This window comes from Oncorhynchus mykiss, chromosome 13, assembly GCF_057628025.1.
Source record: "Oncorhynchus mykiss isolate SJ-2025 chromosome 13, ASM5762802v1, whole genome shotgun sequence".
In the NCBI taxonomy this organism is placed as follows: domain Eukaryota; kingdom Metazoa; phylum Chordata; class Actinopteri; order Salmoniformes; family Salmonidae; genus Oncorhynchus; species Oncorhynchus mykiss.
The window spans coordinates 57,485,979-57,513,613 of NC_143034.1; the positions used below are offsets into that span (position 1 = coordinate 57,485,979).

Below are 27,635 nucleotides of genomic sequence, written 5' to 3' on the forward strand. Positions count from 1 at the left end.
GACATCTCTCAAAGAGTGCAGTGTATAAAGTCAGGATATCTGCTGTCTCAGCCACTGCCTGTCACCAAGGAAGTACCCCAAGGACGGTGCACTGTCCTTCTCTCAGCACATACCAAAGCTGCAGGTGTATGTTGGTTAAATCTAGACTTGGTTTCCTCTATCGTAATCACTCTTTCACCTCAGCTGCCAAACTAACCCTGACTCGGATGACCATCCTACCCCAGCTAGATTAGACTTAATGTATAGATCGGCAGGTAAAGGTGCTCTCAGGCGGCTAATGTTTACCATTCGGCCATCGGAATTGCCACCAATGCTCCTTATAGGACACTCTACTCTGTAAACGGGTCATCTCTGTATACCCGTCGCAAGACCCACCGATTGATGTTTATTTATAAAACCGTCTTAGGCCTCACTCCCCCCTATCCGAGGTATCTACTGCAGCCCTCATCCTCCACCTGTTACGCCAGTGACATTGTGCCAAAGTTTCCACAAGCGGAAACATTCGACCCAACAAATTGAGGCTGAGGGCAAAAGGGTGTGCAACTCAATAGGTGTTAATGTTCTGTACACTTTGTATAGCCAGTTGGCTTGCATTTAGAAAGACGTGGCTGTATACTTTCACATTCATGTAAAGCAATGGTCTAAATCTGACAAGGAATTTATCTACATACCATCATCCTGATTAGTGCGCTCTGGACTGCAGTGTCCATTCCCTTGAAAATCCAGACAGCCTACAGCAGCAGGCCATATCACAGTAGTCCAGTCACTTTCTCAGTGTTGATGGAATAAGTGCCAAGATCTGTTACCCTGACCAAATTCCCATTACGCACAATGATTGTAGCAGAGAGCATTTATACAATGCGTACCTCTTGCCGTGTAACTATGCAGGCAGTCGTGAGATTCACAACCCAACTATTAACCTTGAACTGTACTAATTAACCACAGCTGCTGTTTATTATTCACCAAGCTGTCATCTGCAGCTTCCCAAAATGCTGACAGGCAGCGTTACAGGGCAACCAGTACTGCCCAAATGCATCATCCTTCAGCTCCCGCAAGGTAGGCAACTGCTACACTGAACAGGCAAGCAGCGCTTTTGAAGTCAGTTTATTTCATGAGCCATGTTGATCTTGACAAGTTTGAGGGCTGATCGTCAACAGGCAGTACGCACAGCCAAAATGGACCGTATAGTGAACAATTGCCTCAATTTTAAACTGCATTATTTGACTTTATAGCAACGTGTACACCAGTGTTAGACAATAGGTGGTACAAACAGTTGCTACACGACTAACGTAAAAAATAAAGTCAAATTTTTCCCTGAAGGCTGCTGGGCTGTCAACTGTCCTACTTATCAAGACTCAAATTGATTTAGCAAATAAGAAATTCATTTGTTGAACAAACTCATGCATCGACCCAAATACAAGAACTAAAATTGCCTGGCCCACGTAGGCCTCACATAGCCTCAGATTCAAGTGTGAGATTATGCATATCATAAGAAACGAGAAAGGGCTTTTCACTTGTTTTATTATTAAACAACTCCGCAGTGCAGCATGAGGACTCATACCACCAGACAGAGCTAGAGGACACGACATTTAGGCAGTCTCTTCCTTGGCAATGCGGTCCTTCTTGAGTGGTCCCTGTAGACAAAAAGGACAAGTGGTCAGTGTCAACGCATATACAGAGTTTAATAAGCAACCTCTACACCATCTGTGGCTCCAGGGGTGATGTTCCCAGAGAGTGAACAGGGAACAGCAAAAAAATGATGCCGCTCCCCTGCCTCACTGAAGTTTGATCTGGCACCTGAATGGAACCCAAATTCATACCAAGAGTGAACCAGGTTACGATAAGTGCACTATGGGCATAGGGGACTGAGCTGCAATGCCAGTTGTATGTAACTAGGGTGGGTCCACTACATTGATCCAGGGGACTTGTGAAACAGAGTGAAGACAAGAGAAGAGACAAGTAAATGTCATGGAAACTGAACGCACCATGAACGCCTTCTTTTCCTCCACTGTCTGGAAGCGGCCGTGGCCAAACTTGGAGGTGGTGTCGATGAACTTCAGGTCGATCTTCTCCGTGGCACGACGGCTGGACTGCACCAACAGAGACTGAAAAAAATAGGAATATTTTTTTAAATATACAGATGTGATGCATTCCTTTAACGGGCCATACAGGACAACAATATTTAGCGCATTGTCCATCTGGTATGAAACAAATGCCCTAAAGTCAATACACGCCAGAACTCTACATGCAACAGGGCCAGCACACGGCCATTCGTTTCATCGGCCCAGGGAGGGAACTACCCGTATTTAATATGTACCTATTCAGTTCAGCCAACTTATAAGTACCTAAATGCCAACTGACAATGCATTGGAATAAGCATGCATAAGATGGAATTGTCCCTTTCCTCACCTTACGCAGGGTTAGCACCCTCTTCTTGACTCCAATTGTGCAGCCCTTCAGCATGACAAAGTCATTGGTCACCTCTCCGTAGTGGACGAAGCCACCCAAAGGGGTGATGCTCTTGTTGGACAGATCGTACTCTGTGGCGGCGTTGTTCTTCACCAGCTTGCCGTCCTTGGTGTGGTAGCCCTGGCCGATCTTGTAGATCTTCTTGTTGATCTCTGTGCGGTGGTGGTAGCCCTTCTGACCAGCACGGGCCACAGAGAAGGCCACACGGGAGGGATGCCAAGCACCGATACAGGCCACCTTACGCAGACCACGATGGGTCTTACGGGGGAGCTTCTTTGTGTGCCAACGGCTGGTGACACCTAAAGGGGAAATTTCAATGTTTAGTACCTGAGGACTTGGCATGAATAACTGAAGCTTGGTTAACTACAGTCATTGGTGGGTTGTGGTCTCAGAAGGCAGCATGGAATGCATCCTCATGCGTGTCAGACGCCATGCCTGACAGTGTTCCGTGGTCACACACAAAGCCCTTGACCTTGTGACTAGGGGGCAGTATTTTCATTTTTGGAAAAATAATGTTCCTGTAGTAAACGGGATATTTTGTCGGGACAAGACGCTCGACTATTCATATAATTGACAGCTTAGGATAGCAACATCAACGTTTCCTAAACTGTAAAAAGATTCTGTGAGTGTAACAGAACTGATGTTGCAGGCGAAAATCCAAACAGGAAGGGACTCTTATTTAGAAGGCTCTGCGTTCCTATGTGTCCAGTGAATGGATAAATGCGGCCATTGTTTCTCTCCATCCTACTAAGAAACCACCAGTCCCGGTTGATATATTATCGAATAGGTATTTGAAAAACACCTTGAGGGTTGATTATAAACAACGTTTGCTATGTTTGTCAATATTATGGAGCTAATTTGGAATATTTTTCTGCGTTTTCGTGATTGTAATTTCCGGGTGATTTCTCAGCCAAACGTGAACAAACGAAGCCATTTCCCCTACAAAAATAATATTTTAGGAAAGAAGGAACATTGGCTATCTAACTGGGAGTGTCGTGAGTGAAAACATACGAAGCTCAAAGGTAAACGATTTAATTTGATTGCTTTTCTGATTTCCGTGACCAAGTTACCTGCTGCTAGCTGGACAAAATGCTATGCTAGGCTATCGAATAAACTTACAAATGCTTGCCTAGCTTTGGCTGTAAAGCATATTTAGTAAATCTGCGATCATAGGGTGATTAACATAAGGCTAAGCTGTGTCTCAATATATTTCACTTGTGATCCTCATGAATGGGAATATTTATGTCTGTTGAGTTATGCTAATTAGTGTCAGTCGATGATTACACTCCCTCATGCGGGATGGGGAGTCACTAGAGGTTAAGACACATACCTTTGTATCCGTGACCCTTTGTGACACCGATAACGTCGATCATCTCATCCTGGGTGAAGACATTGGTGATGGGGATAGACTGTTCCAGCTTCTCACGGGCCCAGTCCACCTTGTCAGAGATGGAGCCTCCATTGAGCTGCACCTCCATCAGGTGGGACTTTTTCTGCCTCAGGGGCAGCAGCCTCATCTGGAGGGGAGGAGAGAGGCAGGTGAGCCTGCTAGTCCTGGGACAAGGACCAGTATAGCTAGTACAAACACTTCGTATTTATCCCAAAAGTGGGTTAAAATGTGATACAGGGGACATTGTCTCAGAAGGAAGGCAGCATGGAATGTATCCTCATGCGTGTCGGACGTCATGCCTGACGCTGTGTTCCGTGGTCTCATCACAGACAAAGGGAAATCTGATTCATTTAAACTATGTGGCATTGCAGGGAGCGTATTCTATCCTGCTCAGACTCACCTGTGTGTGGGCGATGATGCGGACGACCTGGCAGTACTTCTTCATGGAGGCGAAGTCCTTCTCCAGCTGCTTCTTGCCCTCGTCATCCTGCCACTTCTTGCAATACTTTGTGAAGGCCTTCTTCTTGGACTTGTACCTAAGAGCATGCAGCATGACCGGAGGGTAGGGGAGAAGAGGCACACGAGTTGGCACAGGTCCTTCATAACCCCAGGGGGCCAGCGGAAGAACACTGTACTCAGCTGCTCGCCCAGCCTTCACAGGGGCGAAGGGGGCAGTTACAGCCTCAGAAGGGTTTTCGGCTCATGGCGCGGTGTCTAAGAAGCACTTTCCACCGGCCAGAGGAGCCCGGAGCTCATCGGGCCAAGAGGCACCCGAGCGGAGCTGCCACCAGGGGGGCACCGGATGTTAAGACTCGCTCACTGAAACACCACATGTTCTATATGTCGAGCAACATGCTTCAAAGCTCATATTTAAGCGTAATTAAACACTATCCAACCAATAGTCAAAATGTTTGTTTAAATATCTATTATTTTTCATGAGTATAATGACTCACCAGTTCCTGTAGAAGCGACGCTTGCACTCATCACTGATGTGCTCAGCGAAGATGGTCTTGAAGGAACGCAGGCCACGGGGCGTCTCGACATAACCCACAACACCCACCACAACCATGGGAGGAGTCTCCACAATGGTCACAGCCTCAACCACTTCCTTTTTGTTCACCTCTGTAGGAAAATAGTAGTCAGGTATAAAGGTTAGTAATACAGGAGTTCACAGTAGACTTAAATTGCATAATGTCAATGCTCAACGACTGCGCTCAGTGCTCGACATTCAGCAAGGGTTAGACCCAATATGTCCACCCGTCGAGGGGATCATCACAGGCAGAAAAAAAAGACAAACACTAAAGCAAGACCGAAACTAATATGGCTTGGTTATGTATTCATAAATCCCACAGCAATATTCACCCAGTCAATTAAACAAAACAAAATGAAGCCAAATACTCACTTGAGCCAGGTCTGTCGACTTCACGCACGATGTGAGTCATGCCAGCCTTGTAGCCAAGGAAGGCAGTCAAGTGGACTGGCTTGCTGGGGTCATCCTTGGGGAAACTCTTCACCTTACCACGGTGACGTCTGCTCCTCTTACGGGGCAGGAAACCCAAGGATCCGTGGCGGGGAGCCGAAAATTTACGGTGGGACTGTAAGACAACGCAATTCAGCACATTGTCCATGAGGCATACAAAGCTATATGAACGCACTTCGAGTCAGCATGTCAGAACTCGACATTGAACAGGAACAGCACGAGGCCAACCATTCTGTCCGCCCGTCGAGGGACTCGTCACCCATATTTAATGCAACCTCACTAAATAAATCCCAATTAAATAAATCCCAACTGAAGGAAGTAAACAAAGTCTTGGAATAAACATGTGTAACGGTAGTCGTTAGAGGTTCGGAGGACCTTGACTAGCTACTGTTGGGCGAGCTAATGGGTCAGGCCTCGTAAGGTAAAGCCCGTTATAAAAACGGTAGAAATTTAACTAGCACGTTGTCAGTTTTAAACCAGTTTGATTGTTAACTAACGTTACAAAATGTCTATTTAAAATGTATTTGAGTAACAAAGCATGCTAGGCCTCAGTGTATCAGCCATTTTAAACTACCAGTAGGCCAACGATTACTTCATACATTCATTCTGTAATAATCTAAGACCATGTTATTATGGTAAGGTCTAACATACAACTGTATTAATTACAGATAGACACATCTTACCTATTAACTTAGAGGGGGAACATATAAGGTTTAAGAAGATAGAAAACGCAAGTCTCAAATAAGAAAGACGAACTCACCATTTTGTCTCACAGCCGATTGAAAAAGAGGACTACGTAAGGGGGATGTTTAGTATTTATACAAGGACGTGACCCATCACGTGATTAACGTCACCATCCAGCATCATGGCTCCGCCTTCCTGCTGTACAAACGCTTGCTTCAAAATCTAGAATTCCACTGTAACAAAAATGCATCAGCTAATAGATAAGGCAAAAGCTCTTGTGATTGGTGCAACACCTTTTTTTATTTTACAACTGTCCATCTCAACGTGTTCTCAACTAGCCTACCTGGTTAAATAAAGGTGAAATAAAAAATAAAAAAAAACAGTAAAACCAGTCAGAGCATATAAAACATTCTATACATCCATGTAAGGTACACAAGAAATAATAAACACACAAATTGAAGATCAAGGCAACAACTCAGTTCAGTCCAGTAGCCTAGTTAGTAGAACTCCAGATCTTTCTGAAATGCTGAAAAAAAATCTAATGAACTTCTTCAAAAAAACTATATTGACTTAGCCCAGGTCTGAAATGGATCAACAGAAAACCTGCACACATTCAATCATGTAAAAATATAAATAAAAAGTATGTCAACCCCTTTTAGATAGCATAATCAATTTGCCAGCTGTTTTGTCTGAAGTATTTCATTTGATTGAATAACATGTACCAAATTAACTCATAAAACCCAGTTCTCATCCTAGGGGAATGAGCCATGGTAACCCACCTACCTACATGGTATTTATTCCCATCACAAAAATGGACATTGAATAGTAGGCTACCATTGGTGAGATGACAAATCAATATGAGAGAATGCTACATTAAGAATATCCACTCATCTCAGCTCAGCCATGCATTTGGTCTGGGCTAGTAGTTGAAGGGAAGGTCTTGATTGAATGGATTACTTTGCATGCAGTTTTTTTAGGGTTGTTGTTAGAAGTGTTCTCCCGGGTATGAACAGCAGGGGGCTGTACTAGCAAAGATGAAAACTTTTAGTGTGCAAGGACAGCATGCTAAAGTCTGAATAAGCCTTAGGTCACAGGGCCGTTCCCCCACAGTTCTGAATTTAACTAATGGACACATTCATGGATACACGTATGACAGTGTTCACAGTTGTAGGAGTAGCCTCCCTGTGGGCCAATAGAAAGGGCTAGAAAACAGCAAAAAAGCCCATTCCTCATGTCTTTGCCTTTGTCTGAATTGAGAGACAGAGACTCCTCCAGGGTGATTTGAAGCTCAGGTTTCTAGGTGCAAAGTCTTAACCAGGAGCAGTCTTAGACAGCGTGCATGTGAGCGTGCATTGGCAGCTGCGAACAGTCTCTTCCCATTCTGCCACAGAAGAAGGTAGCCAACCCTGCTTCTCCACACACAGCCCCTCAGCAGGCCTGTTGCTCCTGGTCAAGGTTCATCTTCTGGAAGAAGATCTTCCCAAACTCATAGGTGCTGATCATGACAGCACAGGCTGGGGCAACTTTGATCACCTGAGGGGGATAAAGAGACACAATTTACCTGATTTAGTCCTCCATTCAGACTGCTTACTATAACAGCGCTTCAAGCATTGCAAATATATACTTTTTATATATCCTTTGGACTTACCTGCAAAGAGCCCCCTGTATCCCGATTCAGCCAAAATTCCCCTCATGATATGCCATGTGGATGTGGGATACTTCACAGGGACTAGGAGGAAGAGGAGAAAGACAGAGATTTAGTGGGCAATCCTACGTTCTATCAGAGGATAAAATACGATTTCAGACGTGAATGGCCATATGGGTACATAAGACCCTGTAATTACACACCTCCCAGTGTCTCCATCTCTCCCAGTTGGATCTGTCTTCGTGTCTTCACCACGTCAAAAGGTAGAGTCATGATGGCAGCAACCTGGGACAGAAGACAATAGATACACTCTCTATAAGCAATACACAGTGAAATCAACAACAATACCCAGTGAAATGAACATAACTTACCCCCTGATCTATTGATAAGCAGTACGTTATGTAACTAGACAGGTGAAACACTAAAAACAGGCTTTAACCAGGGGGTCCACCTGTAATCAATTATCAACAGTCTGGCCCAGGTCTCTGCTGGCCCAGGTCTCTGCTGATGATTGCCCAGGCGGAGAGGTGTGTAAGGAGGGAAACACCTGCTGCAAGGTCCCCTCAGATGGCTATGAATGTTGCCCAATGTATCAGGTATGTATGGGGTGGTACTGTTGATACAGTATAGTGGTCTCCCTATCCAGCATGGCTCATGAAGAGGGAGTAATATAGTGGTCTCTCTGGTCCAGCATGGCTCATGAAGAGGAAGTAATATAGTGGTCTCACTATCCAGCATGGCTCATGAAGAGGGAGTAATATAGTGGTCTCACTATGCAGCAAGGCTCATGAAGAGAGAGTAATATAGTGGTCTCTCTATCCAGCATGGCTTGTGAAGAGGGAGTAATATAGTGGTCTCTGTCCAGCATGGCTCATGAAGACAGAGTAATATAGTGGTCTCTCTATCCAGCATGGCTCATGAAGAGAGAGTAATATAGTGGTCTCTCTATCTAGCATTGCTCATAAAGAGGGAGTAATATAGTGGTCTCTGTCCAGCATGGCTCATGAAGAGGGAGTAATATAGTGGTCTCTGTCCAGCATGACTCATGAAGAGGGAGTAATATAGTGGTCTCTGTCCAGCATGGCTCATGAAGAGGGAGTAATCTAGTGGTCTCTGTCCAGCATGACTCATAAAGAGGGAGTAATATAGTGGTCTCTGTCCAGCATGGCTCATGAAGAGGGAGTAATATAGTGGTCTCTGTCCAGCATGGCTCATGAAGACAGAGTAATATAGTGGTCTCTCTATCCAGCATGGCTCATGAAGAGAGAGTAATATAGTGGTCTCTCTATCTAGCATTGCTCATAAAGAGGGAGTAATATAGTGGTCTCTGTCCAGCATGGCTCATGAAGAGGGAGTAGTCTAGTGGTCTCTGTCCAGCATGACTCATGAAGAGGGAGTAGTCTAGTGGTCTCTGTGTCCAGCATGGCTCATGAAGAAGGAGTAATATAGTGGTCTCTGTCCAGCATGGCTAATGAAGAGGGAGTAATATAGTGGTCTCTGTCCAGCATGGCTCATGAAGAGGGAGTAATATAGTGGTCTCTGTCCAGCATGACTCATGAAGAGGGAGTAATATAGTGGTCTCTGTCCAGCATGGCTCATGAAGAGGGAGAAATATAGTGGTCTCTATCCAGCATGGCTCATGAAGAGGGAGTAATATAGTGGTCTCTGTCCAGCATGGCTCATGAAGAGGGATTAATATAGTGGTCTCTATCCAGCATGGCTCATGAAGAGGGAGTAATATAGTGGTCTCTGTCCAGCAAGACTCATGAAAAGGGAGTAACATAGTGGTCTCTATCCAGCATGGCTCATGAAGAGGGAGTAATCTAGTGGTCTCTGTCCAGCATGACTCATGAAGAGGGAGTAACATAGTGGTCTCTGTGTCCAGCATGGCTCATGAAGAGGGAGTAATATAGTGGTCTCTGTCCATCATGGCTCATGAAGAGGGAGTAATATAGTGGTCTCTGTCCAGCATGACTCATGAAGAGGGCGTAATATAGTGGTCTCTGTGTCCAGCATGGCTCATGAAGAGGGAGTAATATAGTGGTCTCTGTCCATCATGGCTCATGAAGAGGGAGTAATATAGTGGTCTCTGTCCAGCATGACTCATGAAGAGGGAGTAATATAGTGGTCTCTCTATCCAGCATGGCTCATGAAGAGGGATTAATATAGTGGTCTCTGTCCAGCATGGCTCATGAAGAGTGAGTAATATAGTGGTCTCTATCCAACATGGCCAATGGAGAGGGAGTAACATAGTGGTCTCTATCCAGCAGGGCTCATGAAGAGGGAGTAGTCTAGTGGTCTCTGTCCAGCATGACTCATGAAGAGGGAGTAACATAGTGGTCTCTGTGTCCAGCATGGCTCATGAAGAGGGAGTAATATAGTGGTCTCTGTCCATCATGGCTCATGAAGAGGGAGTAATATAGTGGTCTCTGTCCAGCATGGCTCATGAAGAGGGAGTAATATAGTGGTCTCTGTCCAGCATGGCTCATGAAGAGGGAGTAATATAGTGGTCTCTGTCCAGCATGACTCATGAAGAGGGAGTAATATAGTGGTCTCTGTCCAGCATGGCTCATGAAGAGGGAGAAATATAGTGGTCTCTATCCAGCATGGCTCATGAAGAGGGAGTAATATAGTGGTCTCTGTCCAGCATGGCTCATGAAGAGGGATTAATATAGTGGTCTCTATCCAGCATGGCTCATGAAGAGGGAGTAATATAGTGGTCTCTGTCCAGCAAGACTCATGAAAAGGGAGTAACATAGTGGTCTCTATCCAGCATGGCTCATGAAGAGGGAGTAATCTAGTGGTCTCTGTCCAGCATGACTCATAAAGAGGGAGTAACATAGTGGTCTCTGTGTCCAGCATGGCTCATGAAGAGGGCGTAATATAGTGGTCTCTCTATCCAGCATGGCTCATGAAGAGGGATTAATATAGTGGTCTCTGTCCAGCATGGCTCATGAAGAGTGAGTAATATAGTGGTCTCTATCCAACATGGCTAATGGAGAGGGAGTAACATAGTGGTCTCTATCCAGCAGGGCTCATGAAGAGGGAGTAGTCTAGTGGTCTCTGTGTCCAGCATGGCTCATGAAGAGGGAGTAATATAGTGGTCTCTGTCCAGCAAGACTCATGAAAAGGGAGTAACATAGTGGTCTCTATCCAGCATGGCTCATGAAGAGGGAGTAATCTAGTGGTCTCTGTCCAGCATGACTCATGAAGAGGGAGTAACATAGTGGTCTCTGTGTCCAGCATGGCTCATGAAGAGGGAGTAATATAGTGGTCTCTGTCCATCATGGCTCATGAAGAGGGAGTAATATAGTGGTCTCTGTCCAGCATGACTCATGAAGAGGGCGTAATATAGTGGTCTCTCTATCCAGCATGGCTCATGAAGAGGGATTAATATAGTGGTCTCTGTCCAGCATGGCTCATGAAGAGTGAGTAATATAGTGGTCTCTATCCAACATGGCCAATGGAGAGGGAGTAACATAGTGGTCTCTATCCAGCAGGGCTCATGAAGAGGGAGTAGTCTAGTGGTCTCTGTCCAGCATGACTCATGAAGAGGGAGTAACATAGTGGTCTCTGTGTCCAGCATGGCTCATGAAGAGGGAGTAATATAGCGGTCTCTGTCCATCATGGCTCATGAAGAGGGAGTAATATAGTGGTCTCTGTCCAGCATGGCTCATGAAGAGGGAGTAATATAGTGGTCTCTGTCCAGCATGGCTCATGAAGAGGGAGTAATATAGTGGTCTCTGTCCAGCATGACTCATGAAGAGGGAGTAATATAGTGGTCTCTGTCCAGCATGGCTCATGAAGAGGGAGTAATATAGTGGTCTCTATCCAGCATGGCTCATGAAGAGGGAGTAATCTAGTGGTCTCTGTCCAGCATGGCTCATGAAGAGGGAGTAACATAGTGTTCTCTGTGTCCAGCATGGCTCATGAAGAGGGAGTAATATAGTGGTCTCTGTCCAGCATGACTCATGAAGAGGGAGTAATATAGTGGTCTCTGTCCATCATGGCTCATGAAGAGGGAGTAATATAGTGGTCTCTGTCCAGCATGACTCATGAAGAGGGAGTAATATAGTGGTCTCTGTCCAGCATGGCTCATGAAGAGGGGGAAATATAGTGGTCTCTATCCAGCATGGCTCATGAAGAGGGAGTAATATAGTGGTCTCTGTCCAGCATGGCTCATGAAGAGGGATTAATATAGTGGTCTCTGTCCAGCATGGCTCATGAAGAGGGAGTAATATAGTGGTCTCTGTCCAGCATGGCTCATGAAGAGGGAGTAATATAGTGGTCTCTCTATCCAGCATGGCTCATGAAGAGGGAGTAATATAGTGGTCTCTCTATCCAGCATGGCTCATGAAGAGGGAGTAATATAGTGGTCTCTGTCCAGCAAGACTCATGAAAAGGGAGTAACATAGTGGTCTCTATCCAGCATGGCTCATGAAGAGGGAGTAATCTAGTGGTCTCTGTCCAGCATGACTCATAAAGAGGGAGTAACATAGTGGTCTCTGTGTCCAGCATGGCTCATGAAGAGGGAGTAATATAGTGGTCTCTGTCCATCATGGCTCATGAAGAGGGAGTAATATAGTGGTCTCTGTCCAGCATGGCTCATGAAGAGGGAGTAATATAGTGGTCTCTGTCCAGCATGACTCATGAAGAGGGCGTAATATAGTGGTCTCTCTATCCAGCATGGCTCATGAAGAGGGATTAATATAGTGGTCTCTGTCCAGCATGGCTCATGAAGAGTGAGTAATATAGTGGTCTCTATCCATTATGACTCATAAAGAGGGAGTAATATAGTGGTCTCTGTCCAGCATGGCTAATGAAGAGGGAGTAATATAGTGGTCTCTGTCCAGCATGGCTCATGAAGAGGGAGTAATATAGTGGTCTCTGTCCAGCATGACTCATGAAGAGGGAGTAATATAGTGGTCTCTGTCCAGCATGGCTCATGAAGAGGGAGAAATATAGTGGTCTCTATCCAGCATGGCTCATGAAGAGGGAGTAATATAGTGGTCTCTGTCCAGCATGGCTCATGAAGAGGGATTAATATAGTGGTCTCTATCCAGCATGGCTCATGAAGAGGGAGTAATATAGTGGTCTCTGTCCAGCAAGACTCATGAAAAGGGAGTAACATAGTGGTCTCTATCCAGCATGGCTCATGAAGAGGGAGTAATCTAGTGGTCTCTGTCCAGCATGACTCATAAAGAGGGAGTAACATAGTGGTCTCTGTGTCCAGCATGGCTCATGAAGAGGGAGTAATATAGTGGTCTCTGTCCATCATGGCTCATGAAGAGGGAGTAATATAGTGGTCTCTGTCCAGCATGGCTCATGAAGAGGGAGTAATATAGTGGTCTCTGTCCAGCATGACTCATGAAGAGGGCGTAATATAGTGGTCTCTCTATCCAGCATGGCTCATGAAGAGGGATTAATATAGTGGTCTCTGTCCAGCATGGCTCATGAAGAGTGAGTAATATAGTGGTCTCTATCCATTATGACTCATAAAGAGGGAGTAATATAGTGGTCTCTGTCCAGCATGGCTAATGAAGAGGGAGTAATATAGTGGTCTCTGTCCAGCATGGCTCATGAAGAGGGAGTAATATAGTGGTCTCTGTCCAGCATGACTCATGAAGAGGGAGTAATATAGTGGTCTCTGTCCAGCATGGCTCATGAAGAGGGAGAAATATAGTGGTCTCTATCCAGCATGGCTCATGAAGAGGGAGTAATATAGTGGTCTCTGTCCAGCATGGCTCATGAAGAGGGATTAATATAGTGGTCTCTATCCAGCATGGCTCATGAAGAGGGAGTAATATAGTGGTCTCTGTCCAGCAAGACTCATGAAAAGGGAGTAACATAGTGGTCTCTATCCAGCATGGCTCATGAAGAGGGAGTAATCTAGTGGTCTCTGTCCAGCATGACTCATGAAGAGGGAGTAACATAGTGGTCTCTGTGTCCAGCATGGCTCATGAAGAGGGAGTAATATAGTGGTCTCTGTCCATCATGGCTCATGAAGAGGGAGTAATATAGTGGTCTCTGTCCAGCATGACTCATGAAGAGGGCGTAATATAGTGGTCTCTCTATCCAGCATGGCTCATGAAGAGGGATTAATATAGTGGTCTCTGTCCAGCATGGCTCATGAAGAGTGAGTAATATAGTGGTCTCTATCCAACATGGCCAATGGAGAGGGAGTAACATAGTGGTCTCTATCCAGCAGGGCTCATGAAGAGGGAGTAGTCTAGTGGTCTCTGTCCAGCATGACTCATGAAGAGGGAGTAACATAGTGGTCTCTGTGTCCAGCATGGCTCATGAAGAGGGAGTAATATAGTGGTCTCTGTCCATCATGGCTCATGAAGAGGGAGTAATATAGTGGTCTCTGTCCAGCATGGCTCATGAAGAGGGAGTAATATAGTGGTCTCTGTCCAGCATGGCTCATGAAGAGGGAGTAATATAGTGGTCTCTGTCCAGCATGACTCATGAAGAGGGAGTAATATAGTGGTCTCTGTCCAGCATGGCTCATGAAGAGGGAGTAATATAGTGGTCTCTATCCAGCATGGCTCATGAAGAGGGAGTAATCTAGTGGTCTCTGTCCAGCATGGCTCATGAAGAGGGAGTAACATAGTGTTCTCTGTGTCCAGCATGGCTCATGAAGAGGGAGTAATATAGTGGTCTCTGTCCAGCATGACTCATGAAGAGGGAGTAATATAGTGTTCTCTGTGTCCAGCATGGCTCATGAAGAGGGAGTAATATAGTGGTCTCTGTCCAGCATGACTCATGAAGAGGGAGTAATATAGTGGTCTCTGTCCAGCATGGCTCATGAAGAGGGAGAAATATAGTGGTCTCTATCCAGCATGGCTCATGAAGAGGGAGTAATATAGTGGTCTCTGTCCAGCATGGCTCATGAAGAGGGATTAATATAGTGGTCTCTATCCAGCATGGCTCATGAAGAGGGAGTAATATAGTGGTCTCTGTCCAGCAAGACTCATGAAAAGGGAGTAACATAGTGGTCTCTATCCAGCATGGCTCATGAAGAGGGAGTAATCTAGTGGTCTCTGTCCAGCATGACTCATAAAGAGGGAGTAACATAGTGGTCTCTGTGTCCAGCATGGCTCATGAAGAGGGCGTAATATAGTGGTCTCTCTATCCAGCATGGCTCATGAAGAGGGATTAATATAGTGGTCTCTGTCCAGCATGGCTCATGAAGAGTGAGTAATATAGTGGTCTCTATCCAACATGGCTAATGGAGAGGGAGTAACATAGTGGTCTCTATCCAGCAGGGCTCATGAAGAGGGAGTAGTCTAGTGGTCTCTGTGTCCAGCATGGCTCATGAAGAGGGAGTAATATAGTGGTCTCTGTCCAGCAAGACTCATGAAAAGGGAGTAACATAGTGGTCTCTATCCAGCATGGCTCATGAAGAGGGAGTAATCTAGTGGTCTCTGTCCAGCATGACTCATGAAGAGGGAGTAACATAGTGGTCTCTGTGTCCAGCATGGCTCATGAAGAGGGAGTAATATAGTGGTCTCTGTCCATCATGGCTCATGAAGAGGGCGTAATATAGTGGTCTCTCTATCCAGCATGGCTCATGAAGAGGGATTAATATAGTGGTCTCTGTCCAGCATGGCTCATGAAGAGTGAGTAATATAGTGGTCTCTATCCAACATGGCCAATGGAGAGGGAGTAACATAGTGGTCTCTATCCAGCAGGGCTCATGAAGAGGGAGTAGTCTAGTGGTCTCTGTCCAGCATGACTCATGAAGAGGGAGTAACATAGTGGTCTCTGTGTCCAGCATGGCTCATGAAGAGGGAGTAATATAGCGGTCTCTGTCCATCATGGCTCATGAAGAGGGAGTAATATAGTGGTCTCTGTCCAGCATGGCTCATGAAGAGGGAGTAATATAGTGGTCTCTGTCCAGCATGGCTCATGAAGAGGGAGTAATATAGTGGTCTCTGTCCAGCATGACTCATGAAGAGGGAGTAATATAGTGGTCTCTGTCCAGCATGGCTCATGAAGAGGGAGTAATATAGTGGTCTCTATCCAGCATGGCTCATGAAGAGGGAGTAATCTAGTGGTCTCTGTCCAGCATGGCTCATGAAGAGGGAGTAACATAGTGTTCTCTGTGTCCAGCATGGCTCATGAAGAGGGAGTAATATAGTGGTCTCTGTCCAGCATGACTCATGAAGAGGGAGTAATATAGTGGTCTCTGTCCATCATGGCTCATGAAGAGGGAGTAATATAGTGGTCTCTGTCCAGCATGACTCATGAAGAGGGAGTAATATAGTGGTCTCTGTCCAGCATGGCTCATGAAGAGGGAGAAATATAGTGGTCTCTATCCAGCATGGCTCATGAAGAGGGAGTAATATAGTGGTCTCTGTCCAGCATGGCTCATGAAGAGGGATTAATATAGTGGTCTCTGTCCAGCATGGCTCATGAAGAGGGAGTAATATAGTGGTCTCTCTATCCAGCATGGCTCATGAAGAGGGAGTAATATAGTGGTCTCTCTATCCAGCATGGCTCATGAAGAGGGAGTAATATAGTGGTCTCTGTCCAGCAAGACTCATGAAAAGGGAGTAACATAGTGGTCTCTATCCAGCATGGCTCATGAAGAGGGAGTAATCTAGTGGTCTCTGTCCAGCATGACTCATAAAGTGGGAGTAACATAGTGGTCTCTGTGTCCAGCATGGCTCATGAAGAGGGAGTAATATAGTGGTCTCTGTCCATCATGGCTCATGAAGAGGGAGTAATATAGTGGTCTCTGTCCAGCATGACTCATGAAGAGGGCGTAATATAGTGGTCTCTCTATCCAGCATGGCTCATGAAGAGGGATTAATATAGTGGTCTCTGTCCAGCATGGCTCATGAAGAGTGAGTAATATAGTGGTCTCTATCCATTATGACTCATAAAGAGGGAGTAATATAGTGGTCTCTGTCCATTATGACTCATAAAGAGGGAGTAATATAGTGGTCTCTGTCCAGCATGGCTCATGAAGAGTGAGTAATATAGTGGTCTCTGTCCATTATGACTCATAAAGAGGGAGTAATATAGTGGTCTCTGTCCATTATGACTCATAAAGAGGGAGTAATATAGTGGTCTCTGTCCAGCATGGCTCATGAAGAGTGAGTAATATAGTGGTCTCTGTCCAGCATGGCTCATGAAGAGGGAGTAATATAATGGTCTCTGTCCAGCATGGCTCATGAAGAGTGAGTAATATAGTGGTCTCTGTCCATTATGACTCATAAAGAGGGAGTAATATAGTGGTCTCTCTGTCCAGCATGGCTCATGAAGAGGGAGTAATATAGTGGTCTCTCTGTCCAGCATGTCTCATGAAATGGGTATCCAGGAGAGCCAATGAAGAGAGTGGGATCAGCTACCGCACAGGCCAGTCAAAGCCCTTCTCTGTCCCATTACTCCAATGGTGGAACCAGTTTCCCCCTGATGCTCGGACAGCAGAGTCCCTTTTTATTATTGTATTTTACTACTAGCACTAACTTTGTGATCTCTGTGCAGTGTGGGAGCAATGAGCCATCTGCAATCTTTTTGGACTCCAACTCTATTCAAATTAAAGGTTCAGCAGGTTCTTGGGGAAAAGAAAAAGACCCCAAACTGTTTCTATTAGACAAAGTGCTGAGATCTTGATTCACTCTATTATCTGAGTTCACTGACAAAAGCCTCTCTCCATAAATTTGTCTAAGAATGTGTCCACGAAGCACTCTGAATGAATAGGGCTATTTTATGTACCGTATAGGCATTTTTATTTAGAATTCATAAAGAGCAGCCATTTTACAAGGCTGGATTACATAAAATCCTAAGTGGAGGAGAGGAGATACTGACATTACCATGAAGCCACATCGAGTCCTACTTGCCGTACACACACACACGTCAGTTTTTTATGCTTTGGGAATGGACGTTCTCCCTCTCTCACTTCCTCCATCTTGTCTGGCTAACATGCTTGTCCTTAATTTGCCTCTCCTGCACAATCTCTCATTCTCTATCCCTCTGTGACTTACACACTCACATACTATCTCCTCCCTTCTCCAACCTGTCTTCCCCATTGACTTACGCTTTGTTTTGTTCTTGCTATCACCATGCCTCTTCTTGCTTATATGCTCCCTCTCCTCTACTTTCTCATCTCTTTCCTCTTCCTCTCACTCTCTCTCTGTCTGTCTCTATGTTCTCTCTCTTCTGTTGTTTTAGCATGCTTTCTCATGAATGCAGAACATCTCTCTCCCTCTTTCTCTCCTTCCCTCTTCCTCCCTCCCTCTCTATTTATCTCTCTCTCTCTCTGTCTTAGAATGCAGGATATGTGATGAAAGGAGGGAAGTGCTGAAATCTAATTGACAGTGTGGCGATGGTGTCCGTCCATACAAGAGTCCCATCTCACTGCGGGGGAAGATGCATTTGTGGGCCACACTCCTAATGAGCTCCTTACCACTGGATTCTCTGTGGCTTCAACAGCCATCCTCTCTTCGTCCCTCTATCCCCGTCTCCCCATCCTGACAGTGGAGAGTTCAAGTCTGGAGTGGCTAGACGTGCCTTTGAAGAGTCAAGTCCTTTCTTGGCAGGCTAACAGAGTTGGACATTCCATGGGGACGTCATGGAGGGTTAACTCTCCGCGCCCACCGCAGTGAGAGGAGAGCAAGGCTCCGGCTACACGGCTCCATCATAGGCTGGGTTTCCCATGCTCTGTCGCTGAAGGTTACAAAGTGTCATATCTGAAATGGAGCCAGGGGAGGGAGAGATTTCTCACACTCTAATTGTGTGTGTGATTCACTTTCTCTACCCTCCCTTTCGCTGTTTCTCCCCTCTCCTACTGTGTGTCAATATCTGCATTTTAGCATGCAAGAAATTAGCCTCTCACTCTGAGTGTCTCCCTCTATCCCTCCATTCCCTTATCTCTCTCTCCCTCACTCCCTCCCAGTGCTGTGTGATCAGGGAAGTGTGTGTGGGGGGGCCGGAGGAACATACTGTCTCCTTCTGGCTGGGAATATTAAGAGACCATACTCTTCTCTGGGCTGTCTTTGTGTCTAAGTACAGCAGTCTCCAAGGTTACATAACCTCGCATCAAATCAACAATGACCTTTGTCTGACTTTAGCAGCCAGTGTTCTGGGACAGAGCACCCCATGGGACCGTCAGGCACGTCACCTGAAGACTCGCCTCTTATCCCCAACGAAAAGGCCACTGCAAGAGAAGGGCTCGGTTGAGCACGGCTGGAAACTGTTCAGCTGAAGAGTGACCCCACAAGTTTTGCTGTACAAGACAGTGAGTGAGTGAGAGAGAGAGAGAGAGAGAGAGAGAGAGAGAGAGAGAGAGAGAGAGAGAGAGAGAGAGAGAGAGAGAGAGAGAGAGAGGGAGAGAGAGAGAGAGAAAGAGAGAGAGAGCACGAGCCTCTTGTTTATGCTGACTAGAGAGTTGCTGACTGTGCTCACCTAGGTTATTTTGGGGTCAGGGAGAGGTGAGGCTACAGATAGCTAGGCATGGCTCCTCTACAAGACATGTACTTTCACAAAAACTTTTGAAACAGTAGTAGAAAAGAAACAGGTTCCTCATGAAGAAACAGTAGTAGAAAATAAACAGGTTCCTCATAAAGAAACAGTAGTAGAAAAGAAACAGGTTCCTCATGAAGAAACAGTAGCAGAAAAGAAACAGGTTCCTCATGAAGAAACAGAAGCAGAAAAGAAACAGATTCCTCATAAAGAAACAGGTTCCTCATAAAGAAACAGTAGTAGATAAGAAACAGATTCCTCATAAAGAAACAGTAGCAGAAAAGAAACAGGTTCCTCATAAAGAAACAGTAGAACCACTAGACAGCGTGACAGGGATTTTTTTTAAAGGCAGTGGAGGAAATGGACCATGATATCCTACACATCCTGCACTCTGGTGGTGAGAGGCAGTACTTCATGCAGGCAGGAAGGGCACTCCTGCTCCTATAAGCTTGGGGAAGAAAGGAAAGCTGTGTCCATGGGAACGGGCTTGGAATACTGATGCCACAGTGCAGGGGTGCATTGGAGCTGCAGTCTATTCTGGCAAGCTCAGGCTAAGGCCTTAGGTATTCTCATTACAGCTGTCCTCTGAAGGCTATCATCAAATCTTACCTTTTTGTCAAAACTGAGCTTACAAGGTACCCCCTGTCACTATTATTAGATTGTGAATATCTTAAAGATAATAATACAACATTGATCAAATAGCAGCAGTGAAATAGTCTCTCATCATGTCCACATTGTGTTTGTCACTAAGCTTGTCAAAGTCCCCAGTCAGTCCTTCTGGTCCCCATAAGGGATTGTATGATTGTGACCCACTGCCTCTAAATGTTGAAAGTAAAGAGACATTAGACTAAAATGCACCATGAACTCCTTCTTTTCCTCCACTGGTAACGGCCGAGGCCAAACTTGGAGATGGTGTCAATTAACTTAAGTACTATGTATTTTTTATTAGCTAAGCAATAAGTGGTAAATGCAATTTTCGTATATACGGGCTCTCTGTCCCACCTCGCAGGGCAAACAGAGAACTGACTTTCTTGACAAAGATATTATAAATATACCCTGACAGAAATAGTTCCTGCTTCCGAGCCGGCCTGTCAGAGTAGAGACTGGGCGTGGTTTAGACTCACCCAGCCTATAGTTGATTGTTGGCGCAGAGGCTGGTCCCAGCCCCCTAAGCGCCTCAGTTGATAGATGTAACTGTTCCATACCGTTATCTCGCACCTGGCTCCTGTTATCTAACAAAAGACCGTTTGTTCTCGCAACACTGCTTTCTGAATGTGCCACCCCCCCAACTCATTGCACAGTTCCTGTCTTCATGTTATTCTGTATTTTTCCATCATGAGAAAGGCCCATGGCCCTGAAACTGTTAACAATGTTTCAAGTCAGCTATGTTGCAAAACACATACATACATCCACACAAGCCAACAGCAGATAATATTCAATCACGTATATGGTAACGGGCTATAGTGCATAACACAGAATCCTCATAGTTACTGCTAAGCAACATGTTGCAAGAGGAAGAAGCTGGCGGGATTTCAGGGTTTGAGACTCCCAAGTTCAACGGGCTCTGGCGCAAACACGGACAGGCCAGTGGCTAGTGCTGACGGATTTCACATTAGTCCCCTGGATAATTTTGTTTGTATGGACATTCAAAACTGTCCGAAATGGATCAGGCGCTTTGAAAGGTACAGGGTAGCATCAGGCTTAAACGTGAAAAATGAGGCATTTCAAGTTCATACACTGATCTACTCTATGGGTGATGAAGCCGAGGATATATTAAATGTTTCAACGTTGACCGAGGAAGAGAAACTTAACTACAGTGCCGTTAAATACTGTTTTGAAACGCATTTTGTAGGGAGACACAACATTATTTTTGAGAGAGCTAGGTTTAATATGTGCAAACAGGAGCAGGGTGAAACCACCAACAGTTTTATCACAGCTGTTCACAAACTAGCAGAACATTGTCAGTTTGGCGAGCTCAGGGAAGAGCTGATCCGAGATCGGATTGTAGTCGGAATAAGAAATATATCACTTTCTGAAAAGTTACAGTTGGATTCCCAGCTTACCTTGTCCAAAGCTGTAAACCAGGTTAGGCAGAGTGAGACAGTAAAAAGACAGCAGACGATACTGCGCGACAGCAGCTCCTTGCAGAACGAAGAGAGTGAGGAAATACATGCATTTTCATACAGAGCTAAAAAAAAACGGAGGGGAACACAGAACAGAGACAGACGTGGAGAAAACAATCACAGACAGCACCAGTAGCTAGTTCAAATGTTTGTCGCAAATGTGGGAAAGATTGCCCAGCAAAGGATGCGGAATGCAGGAAATGTCATAGGAGAGGACACTTTTCAGCTGTCTGTCAATTAAAGCAAATGCATGAGGTTTCAGAGGAGGTACAGCAGGACAGCATCTTGCTGGGAGAAGTAAAGGGAAACAATACTGGCTGGCATTCAGACATTAAACTCAATGGGGAGGTTGTGTCATTTAAACTAGACACTGGGGCAGCAGTGACAGCTATCCCAACTAGGCTGTATAGCTATAGCAGAGATGGCCCTTTGCTCTCTACAAACAAAAAACTGTACAGGCCCAGTAATAACATTTTACCAGTGGTAGGGCACTTGGTGATTAAACTGGAGAGTAAAGACAAAAGTGCCATCCAGCCTGTCTTCGTCATTGACTCTCTAGCCAGACAGTTGTTGGGGCTGCCAGCAATTGAAGCATTGCAACTCATTGAGAGAGTGAGCGAACTGGAGGACCCAGGTGAGGTTTTCAAAAAGAAATTCCCAAAAGTGTTTTCTGGTCTAGGAAGGATAGAAGGTGACTACAAAATCTGCCTGAAATAGGATGCTGTACCCTATGCCCTTACCACCCCCCGCCGGGTGCCTATCCCTTTATTGGCCAGAGTAAAGGAAGAGTTGGGGAGGATGGAAGACATTGGGGCAGTGTCTAAAATAGAGAGTCCCACAGACTGGTGTGCAGGGATGGTGGTGGTCCCAAAAGCCAATGGGGAAATAAGGATCTGTGTGGACATGACTAAATTGAATGAGGCATTCTGCAGAGAGAGACACATCTTACCATCAGTGGAGCAGTCACTGGCTCAGTTGGATGGCTCACAAGTCTTCACAAAGCTGGATGCCCGCTCAGGTTTCTGGCAGATACCACTGTCATCAGAGAGTAGGGCACTCACAACGTTTATAACACTGTTTGGCCGTTACTGTTTTAATGTTTTGCCATTTGGAATCGGGAAGCGGTCCTGAGCATTTCCAAAGACGCATGTCCCAGCTGTTGGAGGGGCTGAGTAGCGTCATAGTCCACGCGGACGATGTGCTCGTGTGCGGAAGGGACAGAGCAGAACATGATGTAAGGCTCACAGCAGTTCTGACCCGACTCCAGGAGACTGGCCTGACACTCAATGAAAAATGCACTTTTGCACAATCAGAGGTCTTGTTCTTGGGACACAAAATCAGTGCAGCTGGAATAGAGCCGGACCCAGAGAAGATCAGCGCCATCACAGATATGCCCAGACCCCAGAATGTGGCTGAAGTCAGGAACTTCTTAGGCATGGCCACATATGTGGGTAAGTTCCTCCCACAGTTCTCAGATACAACCAAACCTCAGAGAGACTTACTAGCCAAAGAGAATGACTGGTCATGGGGTCACATGCAACAGGTAGCGTTTGACAAAATCAAAAGGAGATGGCCCAGTACCGTCCCCACGCTAAGACAAAAGTATCAGCAGATGCATCATCTTTTGGGCTAGGGGTGGTCCTCACATAGATGCAGGACAACATGGAGTGGCATCCAATAGCATACATCTCCCGAAGCTTATCCGACACAGAGCAAAGATATGCTCAAGTAGAGAAGTTGGCTATCACATGGGCATGTGAAAGACTCAGCCAATACCTTATTGGCCTGCAGTTTACAGCAGACTGACCACAAACCACTGTTGGCTCTGTTAGGGACAAAAGCACTGGACGACTTGCCTCCCAGAGTCCTGCGCTTCCGCCTCAGACTACTGAGGTTCACCTACAAGATGGTGTATGTGCCAGGGAAGGCACTGATCACAGCAGATGCACTCTCCGGGGCCCCAATTAAACGTCCATTATCAGAGGAGGAGCAATGTCTAGAGGGTGATGTACAGGTGTCCATTAATGCAATAAGGGACAGTCTACCTGCATCTCAGACCAAACTGCAGCAGATTTCAGAGGAGCAACAACGAGACCACATCTGCCAACAGAGAGTACAGCAGTGCAAAAAGGGATGGCCCAGGCAGGAGGAACTGCCTCAGTTGCTGAAGCCCTATTGGGTGCACCAAAGTGACTTCCACTGTAATGGAGACCTTCTCATGAAAGGACAACAGATAGTTATCCCAGAGACTCTACAACCAGAAATGCTAGACAGAGTGCATGATGGACACATGGGGATAACCAAATGCAGACTGAGGCTCAACAGTCAGTGTGGTGGCTTGGTCTGAGTACTCAGATTGCCAAGCTAGTGGCCCATTGTGAGGTCTGTACAAAATGTCAACCTTGTCATCAGGAGCCAATGATGGCAACGGAGCTGCCAAAACGGCCATGGCAAAAGGTAGGGGTGGATATGTTCTATTGGGAAAATGACACTTATCTGCTAGTGGTAGATTACTACTCAAGATACATTGAAATAGCAAAGACACCCATAACCACATCAGCTGGTGTTATCAATGGATTAAAGTCAATTTTTTTCCAGGCAAGGGGTCGCTGAGGTCCTGGTTACAGATAACGGTCCCCAGTTCTCTGCGAGCTCCTTTTCTGCTTTTGCCGCAGAATATGACTTCATACATGTGACAGTCAAGGAACTGCTGAAAATCGAACAAGGATCCATACAGGGCTCTGTTAGCTTACAGAGTTACACCACTGCATCATGGGCAGTCGCCTGCCGAGCTCCTGATGGGCAGGAGGCTGCGTTCCCCATTGCCTGTCTCGCCGGCTCAGCTTAAACCCTGATGGCCTAACAGGAAGGCCTTCGCTGAGAGGGACAAACGTCTGAAACAAACGCAAACTGGAGACTTTAATCGGAGACACCGTGCTAAGGAGAGGCCAGAGCTGACCGAAGGTCAACGCATGTGGATTACAAACTCAAAGACACCAGCAATAGTGCTGAGGAAAGCAGATGCCCCACGCTCCTATGTGGTGGACACAGGCTCAGAAGAGGTACGAAGGAACAAAACACACCTCAGAGCTCTTCCAGATCTACCAGCCACACAGACTAAGGCCACAGAAAATGCACAAAAAGAGGGTGAAGGAGAGAGAATGCTCACAGAGCCACAAGCGCGCCCAAAAAGGGATGTGAAGCCACCAGAGTGGCTGAAAGAATATGTTACGTGAAGAGAAAACTTACTGCTTGGGACCATACCCAGCAAAAAGAGACTGTACCTAAGTTAATGTTCATACTGTGTGATTTAATACTTTCATACTGTTTCAGGATGGGAAGTAGCATGTTAGAGAATAATACTGGTTTCCAAATTGCATTTCAGTTATGCTTCAGTGGTTATGCATGTTGAGTTCTTGTTCATGGGAGAGGGGAAGATGTAGTAGGATGTCCCTTGGGGGTATCCGTACCTATGTAGGACATGCGAGGGTTAGGTTAATAAACAGGCTGGAGCTAGAACCTCATTGTCGCGCGTCTTTGTTTTAGATCATACTACAATTATAACACAACACAGGCCATGTCCATGACTCTCCCTCCAGACACTGTATCACTTCTTTCAGTGGATGCATCATGTTCATATCACATTCTTTGTTTCCCCTCCTTGGACCTCAACGACGAGAAATGCTTCCGTTGGGGAAAGTTTTGAAAAACTGAAATGTGCTATTGTGTGAACAATGCTCCAAAGACTTAAAGTAGCACTCCAGTCTCATTCTCACCTCATTGGACACCTGATTTATTTAACAAAAGGCACATCTCAATAGGTGGTCCAGGTATGTCTGACATGGCACAAGTGGGGGTGTTCTCTATTGCTCTTCTATTGTTCCTCGAGCCAATGGACTTCCCATCAAACCAACTCCTTGAATGCCCTCCTCCTGGTAGTTTGCAGTTGTGTCTAAAAAACAGTATTTTAATCAAAACATATTTGTTTACCCTTTACTGTGTGTACTTTACTGTCTTTATACTTGGGATATCACCTTAACAGGAAAAGTGAAAAAATCGCTGGAGGACATCTTTAAGTAAATAGGAAATAAGGACCTTGAAAATCCTTCTGAAAATCCATTTTTTTTGCAAAGGGTGCAGAAACTGTATTATGCAGAGATGTATAGCAGGAGACGTGAGGGACGTCTAAATGGAGTGCGAGGCCCTCAGGGTCCTTCTCATTACATGCTGAAGTGGAGGTGAAAGCACTTTTGAGTGGAAGGCTTAATTGCTGTACAGAGCTAGGTGAGCTGAAGCCAAATATGGTTAGAACACATGGACATACACAGGGTGTACGAAACATTAGGAACACCTGCTCTTACCATGACAGACTGACCAGGTGAAAGCTATACTCCCTTATTGATGTAACTTGTGAAATCCACTTCAATTGGTGTAGATGAAGGGGAGGAGACGGGTTAAAGAATGATTTAAGACTTGAGACAATTGAGACAAGAATTGTGTATGTGTGCCATTCAGATAGTGAACGGGCACGACAAAATATTTAAGTGCCTTTGAACAGGGTATGGTAGTATGTGCCAGGCGCACCAATTTGTGTCAAGAACTGCAATGCTGCTGGGTTTTTACATGTTCAACAGTTTCCTGTGTGTATCAAGAATGGTCAACCACCCAATGGACTTCCAGCCAACTGTTGGATAAACCTGTCAATAATCAACTGACTGGCTTTCTTGATGTTTATAGTATTCTCTCAAGTATTCAATCTGGCTTCCGCTCAGGTTATGGGTGTGTCACCATTGCCCTTGATTCTAAGCAACATTGTGCTGCTATTTTTATTGACTTGGCCAAAGCTTTTGATACGGTAGACCATTCCATTCTTGTGGGCCGGCTAAGGACTATTGGTGTCTCTGAGGGGTCTTTGGCCTGGTTTGCTAACTACCTCTCTCAAAGAGTGCAGTGTATAAAGTCAGGATATCTGCTGTCTCAGCCACTGCCTGTCACCAAGGAAGTACCCCAAGGACGGTGCACTGTCCTTCTCTCAGCACATACCAAAGCTGCAGGTGTATGTTGGTTAAATCTAGACTTGGTTTCCTCTATCGTATTCACTCTTTCACCTCAGCTGCCAAACTAACCCTGACTCGGATGACCATCCTACCCCAGCTAGATTAGACTTCATTTATAGATCGGCAGGTAAGGGTGCTCTCGGGCGGCTAGATGTTTACCATTCGGCCATCAGAATTGCCACCAATGCTCCTTATAGCGGACACTTCTCTAAACGGGTCATCTCTGTATACCTGTCGCAAGACTCACTGATTTATGCTTATTTATAAAACCGTCTTAGGCCTCACTCCCCCCTATCCGAGGTATCTACTGCAGCCCTCATCCTCCACATTCAACACCTGTTACGCCAGTGACATTGTGCCAAAGTATCCACAAGCGGAAACATTCGACCCAACAAATTGAGGCTGAGGGCAAAAGGGTGTACAACTCAATAGAAAGGTGTTAATGTTCTGTACACTACGTATAGCCAGTTGGCTTGCATTTAGAAAGACGTGGCTGTATACTTTCACATTCATGTAAAGCAATGGTCTAAATCTGACAAGGAATTTATCTACATACCATCATCCTGATTAGTGCGCTCTGGACTGCAGTGTCCATTCCCTTGAAAATCCAGACAGCCTACAGCAGCAGGCCATATCACAGTAGTCCAGTCACTTTCTCAGTGTTGATGGAATAAGTGCCAAGATCTGTTACCCTGACCAAATTCCCATTACGCACAATGATTGTAGCAGAGAGCATTTATACAATGCGTACCTCTTGCCGTGTAACTATGCAGGCAGTCGTGAGATTCACAACCCAACTATTAACCTTGAACTGTACTAATTAACCACAGCTGCTGTTTATTATTCACCAAGCTGTTATCTGCAGCGTCCCAAAATGCTGACAGGCAGCGGTACAGGGCAACCAGTACTGCCCAAATGCATCATCCTTCAGCTCCCGCAAGGTAGGCAACTGCTACACTGAACTACAGGCAAGCAGCGCTTTTGAAGTCAGTTTATTTCATGAGCCATGTTGATCTTGACAAGTTTGAGGGCTGATCGTCAACAGGCAGTACGCACAGCCAAAATGGACCGTATAAATAGTGAACAATTGCCTCAATTTTAAACTGCATTATTTGACTTTATAGCAACGTGACTAAATTCACAGAAATGTAAGTTAGAGGCACTCAAAAGCAAGTCTTAAGGGGTAAGTCAGTTCTGTGAATCTGTTCAGTTTGAGTCTATGTACACCAGTGTCAGACAATAGGTGGTACAAACAGTTGCTACACGACTGTCGTAAAAAATGAACTAGGCTGCTGGGCTGTCAACTGTCCCAATT

At 45.6% G+C, this 27,635-nt stretch overlaps 2 protein-coding genes and 3 non-coding genes across 7 annotated transcripts; all 5 read right to left on the bottom strand.

The window, feature by feature from the left end:
- Window positions 1-1,504: 1,504 nt before the first annotated feature.
- Window positions 1,505-6,129, bottom strand: LOC110486633 (large ribosomal subunit protein uL3). Of its 2 annotated transcripts, XM_036941345.2 has the most exons (8): window positions 6,100-6,129; window positions 5,262-5,454; window positions 4,813-4,981; window positions 4,260-4,395; window positions 3,800-3,986; window positions 2,410-2,768; window positions 1,986-2,105; window positions 1,505-1,634 (listed from the first exon to the last, which is right to left on the bottom strand). In XM_036941345.2, exons 1-8 carry the CDS (start codon window positions 6,100-6,102, stop codon window positions 1,590-1,592), a joined length of 1,212 nt encoding a protein of 403 aa, XP_036797240.1. In that variant the 5' UTR covers window positions 6,103-6,129; the 3' UTR covers window positions 1,505-1,589. The 2 variants fall into 2 exon arrangements, with proteins under 2 accessions (XP_036797240.1, XP_090053001.1); XM_090196875.1 differs by lacking the exons at window positions 5,262-5,454; window positions 6,100-6,129 and having other exon boundaries at window positions 4,813-4,948.
- Window positions 1,720-1,850, bottom strand: LOC118938618 (small nucleolar RNA SNORA54). Its single transcript, XR_005035825.2, has one exon. It is a non-coding gene; the product is annotated as a small nucleolar RNA SNORA54 (small nucleolar RNA).
- Window positions 2,851-2,930, bottom strand: LOC118938629 (small nucleolar RNA U83B). Its single transcript, XR_005035836.1, has one exon. It is a non-coding gene; the product is annotated as a small nucleolar RNA U83B (small nucleolar RNA).
- LOC118938627 (small nucleolar RNA U83B) lies at window positions 4,101-4,194 on the bottom strand. The gene has a single exon (XR_005035834.1). It is a non-coding gene; the product is annotated as a small nucleolar RNA U83B (small nucleolar RNA).
- A 175-nt stretch (window positions 6,130-6,304) lies between the features above and the next one.
- LOC149978938 (mitochondrial glutathione transporter SLC25A39-like) lies at window positions 6,305-27,089 on the bottom strand. Of its 2 annotated transcripts, none has more exons than XR_016486019.1 (4): window positions 21,204-21,495; window positions 7,872-7,953; window positions 7,672-7,752; window positions 6,305-7,556 (listed from the first exon to the last, which is right to left on the bottom strand). XR_016486019.1 is itself a non-coding variant. In XM_090196883.1 (4 exons), the coding sequence occupies exons 1-4, from the start codon at window positions 26,913-26,915 to the stop codon at window positions 7,510-7,512; spliced, it is 249 nt and encodes an 82-aa protein (XP_090053009.1). In that variant the 5' UTR covers window positions 26,916-27,089; the 3' UTR covers window positions 6,305-7,509. The 2 variants fall into 2 exon arrangements, 1 of the variants encoding a protein (XP_090053009.1); XM_090196883.1 differs by lacking the exon at window positions 21,204-21,495 and adding an exon at window positions 26,877-27,089.
- Between the last annotated feature and the right edge of the window lie 546 nt (window positions 27,090-27,635).